General features: G+C 40.4%; 1 protein-coding gene and 1 long non-coding RNA gene across 2 annotated transcripts; one reads left to right on the top strand and one right to left on the bottom strand.

The window, feature by feature from the left end:
• Positions 1-4,378: 4,378 nt before the first annotated feature.
• On the bottom strand, positions 4,379-5,560 carry LOC145548492 (uncharacterized). Its single transcript, XR_014084504.1, has 2 exons — positions 4,991-5,560; positions 4,379-4,874 (listed from the first exon to the last, which is right to left on the bottom strand). It is a non-coding gene; the product is annotated as an uncharacterized LOC145548492 (long non-coding RNA).
• A 1,654-nt stretch (positions 5,561-7,214) lies between these two features.
• Positions 7,215-15,260, top strand: LOC103480915 (uncharacterized). The gene is made up of 6 exons (XM_081599969.1): positions 7,215-7,222; positions 12,157-12,281; positions 12,822-14,216; positions 14,563-14,624; positions 14,708-14,856; positions 15,144-15,260. Exons 1-3 carry the CDS (start codon positions 7,215-7,217, stop codon positions 14,138-14,140), a joined length of 1,452 nt encoding a protein of 483 aa, XP_081456095.1. The 3' UTR covers positions 14,141-14,216; positions 14,563-14,624; positions 14,708-14,856; positions 15,144-15,260.
• Positions 15,261-15,469: the final 209 nt, after the last annotated feature.

Raw genomic sequence — 15,469 nt, 5'->3', positions numbered from 1 at the left:
AGAAACTAAACTGTTTATAGATTTATATCATGGAGAATTGATCAAACATCAGTTTTCTAATCTTTATTTTAAGTCGTATTTAATAGATATATCAAAAAATAAATGATGGCGCTACTAATATTTTTGTGACAGATTTCTCCTTGTCCTGTATTGGGATAAAATGGTTTTCTGGACACAATGCATGTCAATTGATATGCATATCAATTAGCAGGAGTACGAAATATGTGAAAATAATTAACTATACTACATTAAGAAATTGTATTTAAGCCTCTTTGCTACATGAAGCTCATTTTGAAACAATGCAAGTTAAAAACAATATTTGGTATTGTTTTTAATACAAAATATTAGAACTATATATATTAGAACTATATATATATATATATATATATATATATATATATATATATATATACACCCTCTTGCCACCCCATAAATATTTTTCTAGATCCGCCCCTGAGTCAGCCATTTGGGGAATCATAAAAGAGCGGGAAACCTTCTCCCAGTGAGTCGAGTCATAAACTCTAAGCTATTTTTTTTTTTTTAGCTTTTCGCTGTAGCGTTTCTTACATGATCTGTTGTTTCTTGCCCACATCTATGTATAAAATAAAAATAAGAATCTACATATCATTCTGTAATTATTTTCTGTTTTCTATCAGGTGTTCAAAGTTTCACACATTGCAGACTACATTGTATCAATAGTCATTAAACAACCAAAACAGAAAAGTTTGTTTAAGAAAAACCAAGTACAACAATAAAACTTGGAATATGTGTAAAATGTGTAAAAGCCTAGATTGCATTGCCCATGACTGTAATGCTTACATCAGTCATTCATTCAGAATCCCCAGACTTCTACTAAAAGTCTTCTAGCACCTCCTTGTGGTTTATGTTTGTATATTTTGGTGTAAATACACTGGAGAGCATTTCACGCATAATGCATAGAGCTGATGTTGAATTTTCTTTTCTGTTTAATTAATAATTAATTTGACATTTTAGAAGCACGTATGGAGCCAATATTAATATTCTTATCCAATGTTGGATCTCAAGTCTCGGGAGAGAAGATATCACATAAGTTTCTCTGTCGTGTCATTCTTGTGCTTTGCACGTCCTATGGCATACATTTCTCAAAGCAATAGTGCCATCTAGTGCACATTTCTTGCACACCTAAATGCAGAATGACAGTCATATTCAATAAATTAGAATATTAAGAAAAAGTATTTCAGTAACTCAGCTCACAAGTAAAACACATTATAAGTTTAATTACACTTAGACTGATGTTTTAATTTAAAGCTCAATTTCAGTTAATTATGATGATTTGCTTTTTAAAACTAATGGAAACATGACATTCAAGATTAGAATGTTACATCAGACCAATAAAACAAATGTTAATGCAGAATTGTGGGTCTAATGACAAATATGTTTAATTTTACAAACGAGACTAAGCATAATCCATATTCTAATTTATTGAATATGACTAAATTTGATCTAAGCACATGATATGCAATTAATTAATATAATTGACTCATAATCACCCATTCACTTTGACTCTTCTCCATTAAGTAACAACAGGTGAATTTTAAAACTTTTAAATGTCTTTTTGTTCTTCATTCTATTTGTGTTCATGTTTCTTTTTACTCTGTTAGCAGAAAAATCTTCTGCTTTAGTGATGAACAAACCGATTCTCCTTGAGTTGCCGATGACCTTCAGTTCTGCTGATACTTAAACTTAAGCAATCTGAAGTCACTTGAGTTTAAGTATCTCCAGTTCATGAATGAGGGGAGAAATGGAGGGGATAATTGATCAATTGTGCTGGATCTGTAGTGATGTGGACTCGGTCCTGGTTTGTTAGTCTGAAGAGGGAGGTGACTCAAAAGGCCAAGCTCACAATTTACTGGTCGAGATACGGCCCAACCCTCCTCTGCACTTTTTCTGTCTGTAATCAGACATTAAAGTGACTTGAAACCATTCCTCCCTCCTGGGCACCTCCCCGGGCCGGGGGGCAACCCCCCCATAGCTCCGCCCCTGGTCTGGACTCTCCCTTAGAAACAGGAGACAAGGTGAAGCTCGGTCATCCGGGAGGGACTCAGAGTAGAGCTGCTGCTTCTCCACATTGACACAAGCCAGTGGCGGAGGTTCTGGACACGTCCCACCAGGAGGAGACCCAGAAGTAGACCTAAGACACACTGAAGGGATGATGCGCCTCTGCTGGCTTCGAAACACCGATGGAAGGATGGAAAATGCTTTAGGAATGATTCACTGTACCTGACATACTTTTGAATGGAAACAACCAAAAACAACATCCTACTTCTGTTATTCATAATTCCAGTCATAGATCAGTCATTTTAATCTGGGGCTCAGTGGTCTTTTTATTAAATGCAGCTAACTGTGACGTGGCAAGATTATACCTGTCTGCATATGACGCATAGCAAAAGAAATCCAAGCATTTACTGATGTTAGTTTCCTCTTGGATTTTTCTTGTGGTTGAATGGATGTACTTGTTAAAATATTTTTCTATGCAGTTAAACGTCTAAATCAAACACGTGTGAATTGTAATTTCACACATCGTAATTAATAAAGAATTACACATTAAAGTTTATTGTAAAACGTTTGACTGTTCGTAAATGTATTTTACAATTACATTCTCAACGGACATTGGGGACTTTAACAATGGAACAATGTCGCTTTTTGACTCAGAATATTTTTAAAATACATTTCAAATAGTTTTGAATTTCTCATGTATGTTTTGTTACAGTGTGGCTCCACATGTTATGACATAACTTTTGTAAGACCTTACACAAAAAACAAGTTCTCATTTAAGGATCACAAAATGTGGACTTCTTGTGATCCCTTTTGTGAACCTAAGCACGGTTTGTTTTGAACCTGATCCGACCTGTCAAATAAGAATTTCACAAGTTAACAATGGATTTCTGAACAATGCGTCTATTCTAAATTTGGATTCTCTAAAGCTCCAAGCATTGCACAACAGATGGCATTACAGCCACACCTCTGGCATTTTTTTCACTCACAATTTGCATTCAATAAATTTGCTGCGCATCTTAGCAAAATTAAACTAAGCCAAAAAAATATATATTTTCACCGTTTTTATTCGCAACAATGTCTTATCTTTATATTTTGACATACACATCCACAAATAAAAGCAAAAACATCTGAATTGTTTATTTGGGTGGAATGAAGTAATATCACTGAGCTGAGTGTGGTATAGATGAAGGAAACTTGGAAAACAAAGGGTAGTTGCACAGCCAGATTTTTTACCTCGCCATTCCTGAAATACTTATATTGTTTCAAAAGAAGCTTCATATCTGCGTCATTCTAGTAATAACTAAGAGCTAATATATAAGGCAGAGCAAGCTCAAGAATAACAAGTTTCAGGAGCAGCAAGAGAGATTTTAGGAACCTTTGGATTGATTTACTGCTCTGGGTAAGTACATTTCAGAGTGTGGCGTTAAGATTTAAAGGTTTAAATACAATAAACCTTAAAAACTGGCACTTTTTTTTTTTTGAAAGATTTGCCTTTTAGATCTGATTTATTGACAGATTTGTTTTTAGATATTCAGAGACTAGTTTTGAATTGAGGAATTTGTAAACATTTAAAACTAGTTTGCACTGATTCAAGGGCATTCCATATAATGAGTAAAATAGGCAAAAATTATGTCAAAGTTCCACCACATTAAGGAGTATCAAAACATAATTTTACTTTTAGTTCATTTTTATATATATTATCAAAATTACAGAAGTTGGAAAAAACATTTTTTTTGCTTTTTCTCACTTTTTCATAAAAACGGCTTTTGTTTAGAAGTCATGAGTACCTTTTCCCATTTTTTGTTAAATTCTTACTTTAGCAGTCATTCTAAAAGTATATTTTAAAAAATATTTTGTGCTTTGTGGACCTTATAGTAACAGCTTAAAATAGGTACCAAACAATATTCTAATATGTGGAGTTTATATTCACATTTTATTTCAGATTAATCCCAGAGTTCAGCCCTCTCTGATCTGTATTGACCTGATATTGACCTGAATATGAATGTCAGTACAGTAGCCATTTTCAGATTGGCAAAAGAGGCTTTTTTCTTTCTTTTTTTTTTTTTTTATGTCTCCGGATCTGTTTTGATCGTTGACTTGAATTTGACCACTTGGGCAGGATCATTATCTGAGCTCTCCATCCATTCGGAGAGATGAAGGCAGAATCACAGAGTACCAAAAATACCTGTCTCTTCATTCTTGTTCATTCTCCTGGAAACATTGTAACACTTTTCGCGTTGGCATATTTAACACCTCCATTTTTAAGACAGACCTTTCAAACTGTTTTACAAAATACCCCACTACAAATAGTGTTGAAAGAAAACAATATAAGGAGATTACATACTTTGTGAGTTTATGTCAAAGACAAAGATGGCCTTTATTAAAACCTACTCTATCATGTAGGATGTAATGCATGATGGGATGAGCTGAGGCAAAATAAATAAATAAATTTAAAGATCAAAATTAGGAGTCACATTCTAGATGCAATTTAACAAGTGTAATTGAGAAACAAGCCAACCCAGAATAGCATCTTGTTATTCTTTATAGACAACTTTCAGATAATTAGCTGCTTGAGGAACTGCTTTTTCAACTGACAGACAAGATTATAGCTCCAAATGTTCATCTTTTGTTAAAAAAAAAAAAGTTTTTACCTCTAATTCAGTTTTTTCTCAATAAAATTGGAACAAGATAGGTCTCAGTCCTGACATCCACCTTGTGGACTTTGGGAGTGAATAGCTCACTAATCAAAGAGTTGATGTAGCTCCATCAATTATAAATGGTAGAATTGATGGTTTAACAACTCACAACGCGTTGCAATCATCCCTGGTTTCCCTTGCCTGCAACAGGGAAAAAAAATCAATTAGAATATAGTTAATTACTTATTTACTTATATGACATTATTTCTCTCTAAAACACACACAGGACAGTGAAGAATAAATTTGGTTAAATTTGCCTGCAGGGTTCCAGTAGCGTTTCCAACTTCTGCTGTCTGTCCACTTCAGCTGTAATTGGTGTTGTGTGTGGTGAGGACATCCCTGAGTTTCTGCGGATTCATTTTATCAGGTCCTAGTCGAATTCCATCTGGATGGGAATATTTATTTTGTCCGTGTTCAGTTTATTGCTCCCGCGTTCAAAGTTGCCCTAACCGTTTCTTCATTTATCCAAAACATTGCCGAATGCACTGTTAAAAAGGGATACCGTGACAGGACGCCGGAGAAAGCTGCGCGACGCATTAGATTTCTTGGCATTATCTAGGGTAACTGAACTGGCTTCATGAAAACGCCAGTTTCAGCAAAATGTCTTTAAAGTTTCCCGGTGTTACGTCAATCCGCGTTTCCCCATCAGATACGGTTCCCCCTGCGTCTTCTTGCCGCTCCGCACCGCACAGGCGGCAAAATACGCGGTGCTCGTTATGAGCACTGAGAAAGCACGCGCGTAGCAAGCACGCGCTTGTTCGGCGCGCTTGTCTGGGGAACTACGGACACCGAAAGCTCAAACAACATGTTTCGGCCAAGTTGTCACACTTTCTTCACGTTTTTGCGGGAAACTAATAGTAATAATACTAATAACAATAACAACAACAACAACAATAATAATAATAAAATAATAGTAATGATAAATACATATATGTCACATATATATTACAATTATTATAAATGTGTATAGATAGATAGATAGATAGATAGATAGATAGATAGATAGATAGATAGATAGATAGATAGATAGATAGATAGATAGATAGATAGATAGATAGATAGATAGATAGATAGATAGATAGATAGATAGATAGATAGATAGATAGATAGATAGATAGATAGATAGATAGATAGATAGATAGATAGATAGATGAAGTAAAAACAGGGCAATGCATTTTAATGCTCAATATTACCCATCAGATACCGTTCACCCTCTGGTAAAGTGAGGGACCGGTATCTGATGACCGAAAATCACCCATCAGATACCGTTCCGCCACTGTAAAACAAGGGGAACGGTATCTGATGGGTGAAATATGGAAACGTTTCTCAAAATTATGATTTCAAAGTCAGAATTTTGTTTTTCAGTGGTCCTAACCCTCTTCCATATACTACCTGAGACCTTTTTTTTTAAATCAAAATTTCTTTGAGATAATTATGGATTATTTTTATTCAACAGACATGTCTCCAGTTGTATTAGAATGTTTAACATACATAAAAACATGTAGCCTTCCACACACGAGGCTCCGGTTCAAATTATTAATATTTTAGGCTTCTGTGAGTGTGACGTGGAGATTTTTATCTAGTTTTGAACCTTCCTCTCGCGGCTGAGGTTTTACAGGAGTCTCTACATTTAATTCATACCTATTTTTAAGGTGCAGCAGTGAGGAGGAAACTGGTATCAATGTCAAGCGAGATCTAACTTTGAAACACTGCAGCCACTTGGTTACCAGTATCCAAGCATTAACCATCAGATTCAGACCTGCTCTAATTATAACTCCCGCAAGTAAATGTGCACTGTAAGTCTCTCTGGTAGAAACAGCTGAGAGGAGAGGGCACAGAGGTAGTCTGTGGATTCGAGAGTGAACCGAAGGCTGTACCTGCAGCTTGAGGTTGTTTCTCAGGTGATGCACAGCTGGCTGACTCAGAACGGAGCGACTAATTGAAGCTGCTTATTTTCCCCTGCTTACCTGTAACGCAACGAGCATTTTATGTAGAACGGCTCAACAAACTGAAGACAGAAGTTTTGATGCGAGGGCATATAACATTCATGGTCTTAACCAATTCTTGTAGGGGTAGTTAGAAGACCAATAAATATTTTCATTAATATTGTACATTACAGTTGCTGTCGCACTGCAACATTGTATCTTCCCATCACATCAGCCCATTTCATCTTTTTTTATTGAAGCATCAGATTTTCTCATGATTGTGAAGCTTGTGTTTTATGTTCTGCTTCTGTACTGGGTTGTGTCTGTTTACTGACAAAATATGTACATTTTTCAGCACGCACCTGCATAAGGGAAAACTAGAGGAATTAAGCATTAATTTTTATTTCTCCGTGTTCAACAATTGAATCATCCTCTGTGAAACCTCAGTGCTGTGCACATTGCCTGAGTGCCTCTAAGTGGTCAAATATATGTTAACCAAATTAATCAGAAAATTATTCAAACTGTCCAGTAATTGGAGACACTTAAAGTACTGAATATGCCGAGGTAAGCATAAGTGCAGTACAGAGAAGCCAACTCTGTGCTAAGTAACAGTGTAGTAAATTTTGTTACATTTCACATACATTTATAAAAAATAAATCAAAAATTGCAGTTAAAAATATGATGTTTCAAAGTTGAATTTTTTTTTTTAACTTTCTAAATTATAAACATTTTTTTTTTAAAACAGAGTCAAAGATTATTGAAAATGCAGCTCAGTCATACCTTTTTTTATTTTAATTTTTTAATTTTTATTTTTACCAATTGCTAATCCAAAGCTGCATGCGGCCATCATCTTTGCAGCTTACCGATACTTACGTAGTAAAGCTGCTGGAGTTGAAAACCTACATAAGTGTTTTGAAAAATTACACTAAATACTTCACCACATTTATAATTGAATTTTAGAATATGAAAAATTGTATGAAAGTCTCAGAAATTGCTGTAAATAATAATAAACCTTACTTATATGTTTTTAATTACCATAACCATTTATGTATTTAATAAAATGACTTCACAGCTTAAATTAAGCAAGCAATAGTATAAGTAAATACCTATGAATAGGAAAGCAGATATGTCTACTATTTCCAAGTCTTTCTGACTTGGAAATGTCTCAATGTTAAATGACAATAAGTACTGATTAAATATTTTCCTGATTCACTAATGTTTGAATGAGTTGTTTGTTTGTTTTGCCTAAAATTACAGCATTAAGATTGAAAAAGTATGGGTCCTGAAAAAGTGCTACCACTGCTACTAATACTAACAGGTACGTATAATATTACAAATTCAGTGTCTAAATAAAACAGCATATGATGCAAATATTGATTATTTAAAATGTTTCCACTCTAAAAAATAAACAGCTCAGAAGATGATGCCTGTACAGACATCTACACATCTTACTTCCTTGACAAACAAACAACTACAACAGCAGCTCCCATCACAACCACAGCAGCACCAAAGAAAAATAAGAGCTGCTCCAAACACAACCACTTCACCTCCAACCACAACGGCCAAAAACACAACCAGAGCAGCTCCAACAACAACTGCAGCTCCAATAACAACAACTACAGCCTCAAACATAACAACAGCTGCTCCAACCACAACCACTGCAGTTCCAACCACAACCACAAGTTCTCCAACTACATCTACAGCAGCTCCAACAACAACAGCGGCTCCAACCACAACCACAGCAGCTCCATCCAGGGATGTTCCACCCACAACCACTGGTGCTCCAACTGCAACTACATCAGCTCCAACAACAACCTCTGTTGCTCCAACAACAACTACAGCAGCTCCAACATTAATACGGCAACTGACCTTTAGGTCTAATGAAACATTTACTTCTGAGTTGAAAGACCCATCATCATCAGCATTCCAAACACGCTCTGAAAACATTAAGAATAGTGTATGTTTCCAATTCTTACTCCTTTTCCATTGTCATGTTGAAAAACAAAGTTTACTGCAGAATTTAGTAACTTTTTCATTATAAAGGCTACTTTGTATATCTGTGCAAACTAAAAACAGGAAGTTTTTTACAATTTAAATAAAGACATAGAAATCTACTAAAGATTATTAATCCTGTAGCTTAGCTAGAATATGGTCTCAATTTTCCTGCCGTAATACACCAAATCATTTGAGTTATTTAAAGAACTTTGGTTGATTTATTCCGAAAACTATTAAAACAAAAGTTTTAATTATGCTAATGTTTTAGTAAGTAATATTCTGAAAAAAAAAATTGTCTTAAACCTAAAATACTTTAAATTCTTTTTTATGTAGCTTGGGCCACTCTTCCGAAGCACAGTACCGTCCTTCTTAAGGGTGGGAGACATTATGTTCAGGTAATTTCTTTGTATTTTTCCCCCGAAATCATGAACATCATTGTAAGGAACTTGTAGACGTTAACTAACTGTACTACACTTTTACAGTGAGGGATCAATCATCAGCTCTGTGGACCTGGAATTTCAGCCATCATCTACTCCTAATGATACACTTATCTCAGAGACTTTGGTTAACGAGGCTTCAAATATTAGAGAATTTAACATAGATCCATCGACCGTTTCAGTCAGCAACCCAGGTAAGAAAAAAATAATACATTCAAGAAAATCAAATATGTGTGCGACTAATGAAAATAAACAACCACTGACAGAGATGTTTATGAAGATAAGTTATAATGGAATTGAGTTACATCACTTCAATCATTGTAGAAAACATCAACCAAACTTTAATTAGTATGAAAAATTTGTAAAATGATGAATAAAATCAAACAACAAACTTTGAAAGAATGAATTGTTTATTTCTTCATCTAAACTGTGACTTCATACTAACTACAATAAATATTACAGTGACTCCAACAACAACCACAGCTGCTCCAACTACAACCACAGAGGCTCCAACCACAACAGCAGCTCCAACCACAACAACAATGGCTCCAACCACAACAGCAGCCACAACCACAATCACAGCAGCTGAAACCACAACAGCTCCAACCACAATTACAACCGCACCGACTACAACTACAGCAGCTCCAACCACAGCGGCTCCAACCACAACAACAGTGGCTCCAACCACAACAACAGCTGCTCTGACCACAACAGCAGCTCCAACCACAACCACTGGTGCTCCAACCACAACCACAGCACCTCCAACCACAACTACAGTGGCTCCAACCACAACCACAGTGGAACCAACCACAACCACAGTGGCTGCAACCAGCACCACAGCTTCTCCAACCACAACCACAGTTGCTCCAACTACAACCACAGAGGCTCCAACCACAACCACAGCTGCTCCAACCACAACCACAGAGGCTCCAACCACAACTACAACTGCACCAACCACAACCACTGGTGCTCCAACCACAACCACAGTGGCTCCAACCACAACCACACTGGCTGCAGACACAACCACAGCAGCTCCTACCACAACCACTGCTGCTCCAACCACAACCACCACGGCTCCAACCACAACTACAGTGGCTCCAACCACAACTACAGCGGCTCCAACAACAACTACATCGGCTCAAACCACAACAGCAGCCACAACCACAACCACAGCAGCTCAAACCACAACAGCTCCAACCACAATTACAACTGCACCGACTACAACTACAGCAGCTCCTACCACAACCACAGCTTCTTCCACAACTACAGCAGCTCCAACCACAACTACAACTGCACCAACCACAACCACTGGTGCTCCAACCACAACCACAGTGGCTCCAACCACAACCACACTGGCTGCAGCCACCACCACAGCAGCTCCTACCACAACCACTGCTGCTCCAACCACAACCACAACCACCACGGCTCCAACCACAACTACAGTGGCTCCAACCACAACTACAGCGGCTCCAACAACAACTACAGCGGCTCCAACAACAACTACAGCGGCTCAAACCACAACAACAGCCACAACCACAACCACAGCAGCTCAAACCACAACAGCTCCAACCACAATTACAACTGCACCGACTACAACTACAGCAGCCCCAACCACAACCACAGCTTCTTCCACAACTACAGCAGCTCCAACCACAACCACAGCGGCTCCAACCACAACTACAGTGGCTGCAACCACAACAACAGCTGCTCTGACCACAACAGCAGCTCCAACCACAACCACTGGTGCTCCAACCACAACCACAGCACCTCCAACCACAACTACAGTGGCTCCAACCACAACCACAGCTTCTCCAACCACAACCACAATTGCTCCAACTACAACCACAGAGGCTCCAACCACAACTACAACTGCACCAACCACAACCACTGCTGCTCCAAACACAACCACAACCACCACGGCTCCAACCACAACTACAGCGGCTCCAACAACAACTATATCGGCTCAAACCACAACAGCAGCCACAACCACAACCACAGCAGCTCAAACCACAATTACAACTGCACCGACTACAACTACAACAGCTACAACCACAGCTCCTTCCACAACTACAGCAGCTCCAACCACAACCACAGCAGCTCAAACCACAACTACAGTGGCTGCAACCACAACAACAGCTGCTCTGACCACAACAGCAGCTCCAACCACAACCACTGGTGCTCCAACCACAACCACAGCACCTCCAACCACAACTACAGTGGCTCCTTCCACAACCACAGCTTCTCCAACCACAACCACAATTGCTCCAACTACAACCACAGAGGCTCCAACCACAACTACAACTGCACCAACCACAACCACTGCTGCTCCAAACACAACCACAACCACCACGGCTCCAACCACAACTACAGCGGCTCCAACAACAACTACATCGGCTCAAACCACAACAGCAGCCACAACCACAACCACAGCAGCTCAAACCACAATTACAACTGCACCGACTACAACTACAGCAGCTACAACCACAGCTTCTTCCACAACTACAGCAGTTCCAACCACAACCACAGCAGCTCTAACCACAACTACAGTGGCTCCAACCACAACCACAGTGGAAGCGACCACAACCACAGTGGCTGCAACCACAACCACAGAGGCTCCAACCACAACCACGGAGGCTCCAACCACAACCACAGCTGCTCCAACCACAACCACAGAGGCTCCAACCACAACCACGGAGGCTCCAACCACAACCACAGAGGCTCCAACCACAACCACAGCTGCTCCAACCACAACTACAACTGCACCAACCTCAACCACATTGGATACTACCACAACCACTGGTGCTCCAACCACAACCACAGCACCTCCAACCACAACCACAGTGGATCCAACTTCAACCACAGTGGCTGCAACCAGCACCACAGCTTCTCCAACCACAACCACAGCTGCACCAACCACAACCACTGCTCCTCCAACCACCACAAGAGCTCCAACCACAACCACAGCTGCACCAACCTCAACAACAGCGGCTCCATCTGCAACAACAGCGGCTCCAACCACAACCACAGTTGCACCAACCACAACTTCTGCTCCAACAACAACCACAGCTTCTCCAACCACAACAACAGTGGCTGCAAGCACAGCTACATTGGGTCCAACAACAACTACAGCGGCTCCAACCACAACCACTGCAACTCCAATCACAACAACTGCGGCGCCAACCACAACAACAGTTTCTCAAACCACAATTACAACTGCACCGACTACAACTACTGAAGCTCCAACCACAACCACAGCGGGTCCAACCACAACTATAGTGGCTCCAACGACAACAACAGCTGCTCTGACCACAAGAGCTCCAACCACAACCACAGCTGCACCAACCTCAACAGCAGCTCCAACCACAACAACAGCGGCTCCAACCACAACCACAGTTGCACCAACCACAACTTCTGATCCAACTACAACTACAGCTTCTCCAACCACAACAACAGTGGCTGCAACCACAACTACAGTGGGTCCAACAACAACTACTGCTGTTCCAACCACAACCACTGCAACTCCAACCACAACAACTGCGGCGCCAACCACAGCAACAGTTTCTCAAACCACAATTACAACTGCACCGACTACAACTACTGAAGCTCCAGCCACAACCACAGCGGGTCCAACCACAACTACAGTGGCTCCAACGACAACAACAGCTGCTCTGACCACAATAGCAGCTCCAACCACAACCACTGGTGCTCCAACCACAACCATAGCACCTGAGACCACAAATACAGTAGCTCCAACCGCAACCACACTGGCTGCAGCCCCCACCACAGCTTCTCCAACCACAACCACAGCAGCTCCTACCACAACCACTGCTGCACCAACCACAACCACCACGGCTCCAACCACAACTACAGTTGCTCCAACCACAACCACAGCAGCTCCGACCACAACCACTGCTGCTCCAACCACAACCACCACAACTCCAACCACAAGTACAGTGGCTCAAACCACAACTACAGCGGCTCCAACAACAACTACAGCGGCTCAAACCACATCCACTGCATCTGCAACCACAACAACTGCGGCGCCATCCACAACAACAGCTTCTCCAACAACAGTTTCTCCAACCACAACAACAGCTTCTCCAACCACAACAACAGCTTCTCCAACCACAACAACAGCTTCTCCAACCACAACTTCAGCGGCTCCGACCACAACAACAGCAGCTCCAACCACAACCACCGCTGCTCTGACCACAACCACAGCAGCTCCGACTACGACAGTTGCTCCGACCACAACAACAGCAACTCTTACCACAACCACAGCAAGTCCAACCACAACCACCGCTGCTCCACCCACAACCTCGGTGGCTCCAACCACAACCACAGCTGCTCCAACCACAATCACTGCTGGTCCAACCACAACAACAGTGGCTCCGACCACGACAACAGCGACTCCAACCACATCAACAGCGGCTCCAACCACAACCACAGCAGCTCCTACCACAACCACTGCTGCTCCAACCACAACCACCACGGCTCCAACCACAACTACAGCGACTCCAACAACAACTACTGTGGCTCAAACCACAACCCTTGCAACTCCAACCACAACAACAGCGTTGCCAACCACAACAACAGCTTCTCCAACAACAGTTACTCCAACCACAACAACAGCAACTCCAACCACAACCACCGCTGCTCTGACCACAACCACAGCAGTTCCTACCACAACCACTGCAAGTCCAACCACCATCACTGCTGCTCCAACCACAACAACAGCGGCTCCGACCACAACAACAGCGGCTCCAACCACAACCAGAGCAGCTCCAACCACAACTACAGCAGTTCCAGCCACAACCACCGCTGCTCGAACCACAACCACAGCAGCTCCAACCACAACCACCGCTGCACCAACCACAACTACAGCTGCACCAACAACAACCACAGCTTCTCCAACCACAGTGGCTCCAACCACACCCACAACCGCAACCACATATGCAACAACTACTGTTTCTCCAACCACAACAACAGCAGCTCTATCCACAATGACTGGAGCTCCAGCATTAATAAGGTTGCTGACTTTTACGTCTGATGAACAATTCACGGCAGATCTGGCAGACTCATCAACATCAACATACCTAACACGTTCTGGACACATAAGGAATCGTGTATGTTTACCCCTTTTACTCACATAAAAATTTCTATCCTACTTTTTTTAAAATAATTCTAGTAGATAAATCAACAGCCTATTGTTTTCCTATGAAAGATATTTTGTGTGTCTCTTCAACCTAAAAATGTGAAATAAGTCTTTTTCTAAGTAAAACAAAATACAAAGTCCTGCTAAATTTGAATGTGGTCTTATGTATCATCAAGCGTCAAACCACATGACTTCGATTTTTTTCATTTAAATGTGTGTGTAGATTCTCTCCTTGAACCATTAAAAAACCCACATATTTATTCTATTACTGTTTTGAATAACTATATTCTGAGATATACATTCTTTTTTTCATGTAGCTTGACGCACTTTTCAGAAGAGTGTTCTCTTCATTCCTAAAGACGGGAGCTATAAAATTCAGGTAATTTCTTTGTACTTTGCCCAAGAATAAACTTCATTGTAAGGCACTTGTAGACGTTAACTAACTGTACTACACTTTTACAGTGAGGGATCAATCATCAACTCTGTTGACCTGGAATTTCAGCCATCATCTACTCCTAATGATACACTTATCTCAGAGTCTTTGGTTAACGAGGCTTCAAATATTAGAGAATTTAACATAGATCCATCGACCGTTTCTGTCAGCAACCCAGGTAAGAAAAAAAAAATACATTAAAGAAAATCAAATATTTGTGCGACTAATGAAAATAAAAAACAACCCCAGACAGAAATGTTTATGAACAATGTTTATGAACATTAGAAGTAATAATGGAATTGAGTTACATCACTTCAAGCTTTGTAGAAAACATCAACCAAACTTTAATTAGTATGAAAAATTTGTAAAATGATGAATAAAATCAAACAACAAACTTTGAAAGAATGAATTGTTTATTTCTTCATCTAAACTGTGACTTCATACTAACTACAATAAATATTACAGTGACTCCAACTACAACCACAGAGGCTCCAACCACAACCACAGCAGCGACAACCACAACTAGAGCTGCAACAACCACAACAACAGCGGCTCAAACCACAACCACAGCTGCACCAACAACCACAGCTTCTCGAACTACAAACTCAGCTGCACAAACCACAACAACTGCTGAACCAACCACAACCACTGCTGCTCCAACAAGAACAACAGCAGCTCCAATCACCACAACTACTGCTCCAACCACAACTACAGTTTCTCCAACCACAACAACAACAGCTCCAACCACAACCACATCAGCTCCAACCCCAACAGCAGCTGTCCCAACCACA

Source organism: Poecilia reticulata, chromosome 18 (assembly GCF_904066995.2).
Source record: "Poecilia reticulata chromosome 18, P_reticulata-male-v2, whole genome shotgun sequence".
In the NCBI taxonomy this organism is placed as follows: domain Eukaryota; kingdom Metazoa; phylum Chordata; class Actinopteri; order Cyprinodontiformes; family Poeciliidae; genus Poecilia; species Poecilia reticulata.
This window is presented reverse-complemented; position numbering and strand designations above follow the sequence as displayed.

Bases quoted from the DNA above. Each gene is read 5' to 3' on its own strand.
- LOC103480915 (XM_081599969.1), top strand. The intron at 12,282-12,821 runs GTTTCTCAAACC...ATAGCACCTGAG, and splicing joins CGGCGCCAACCACAACAACA to ACCACAAATACAGTAGCTCC.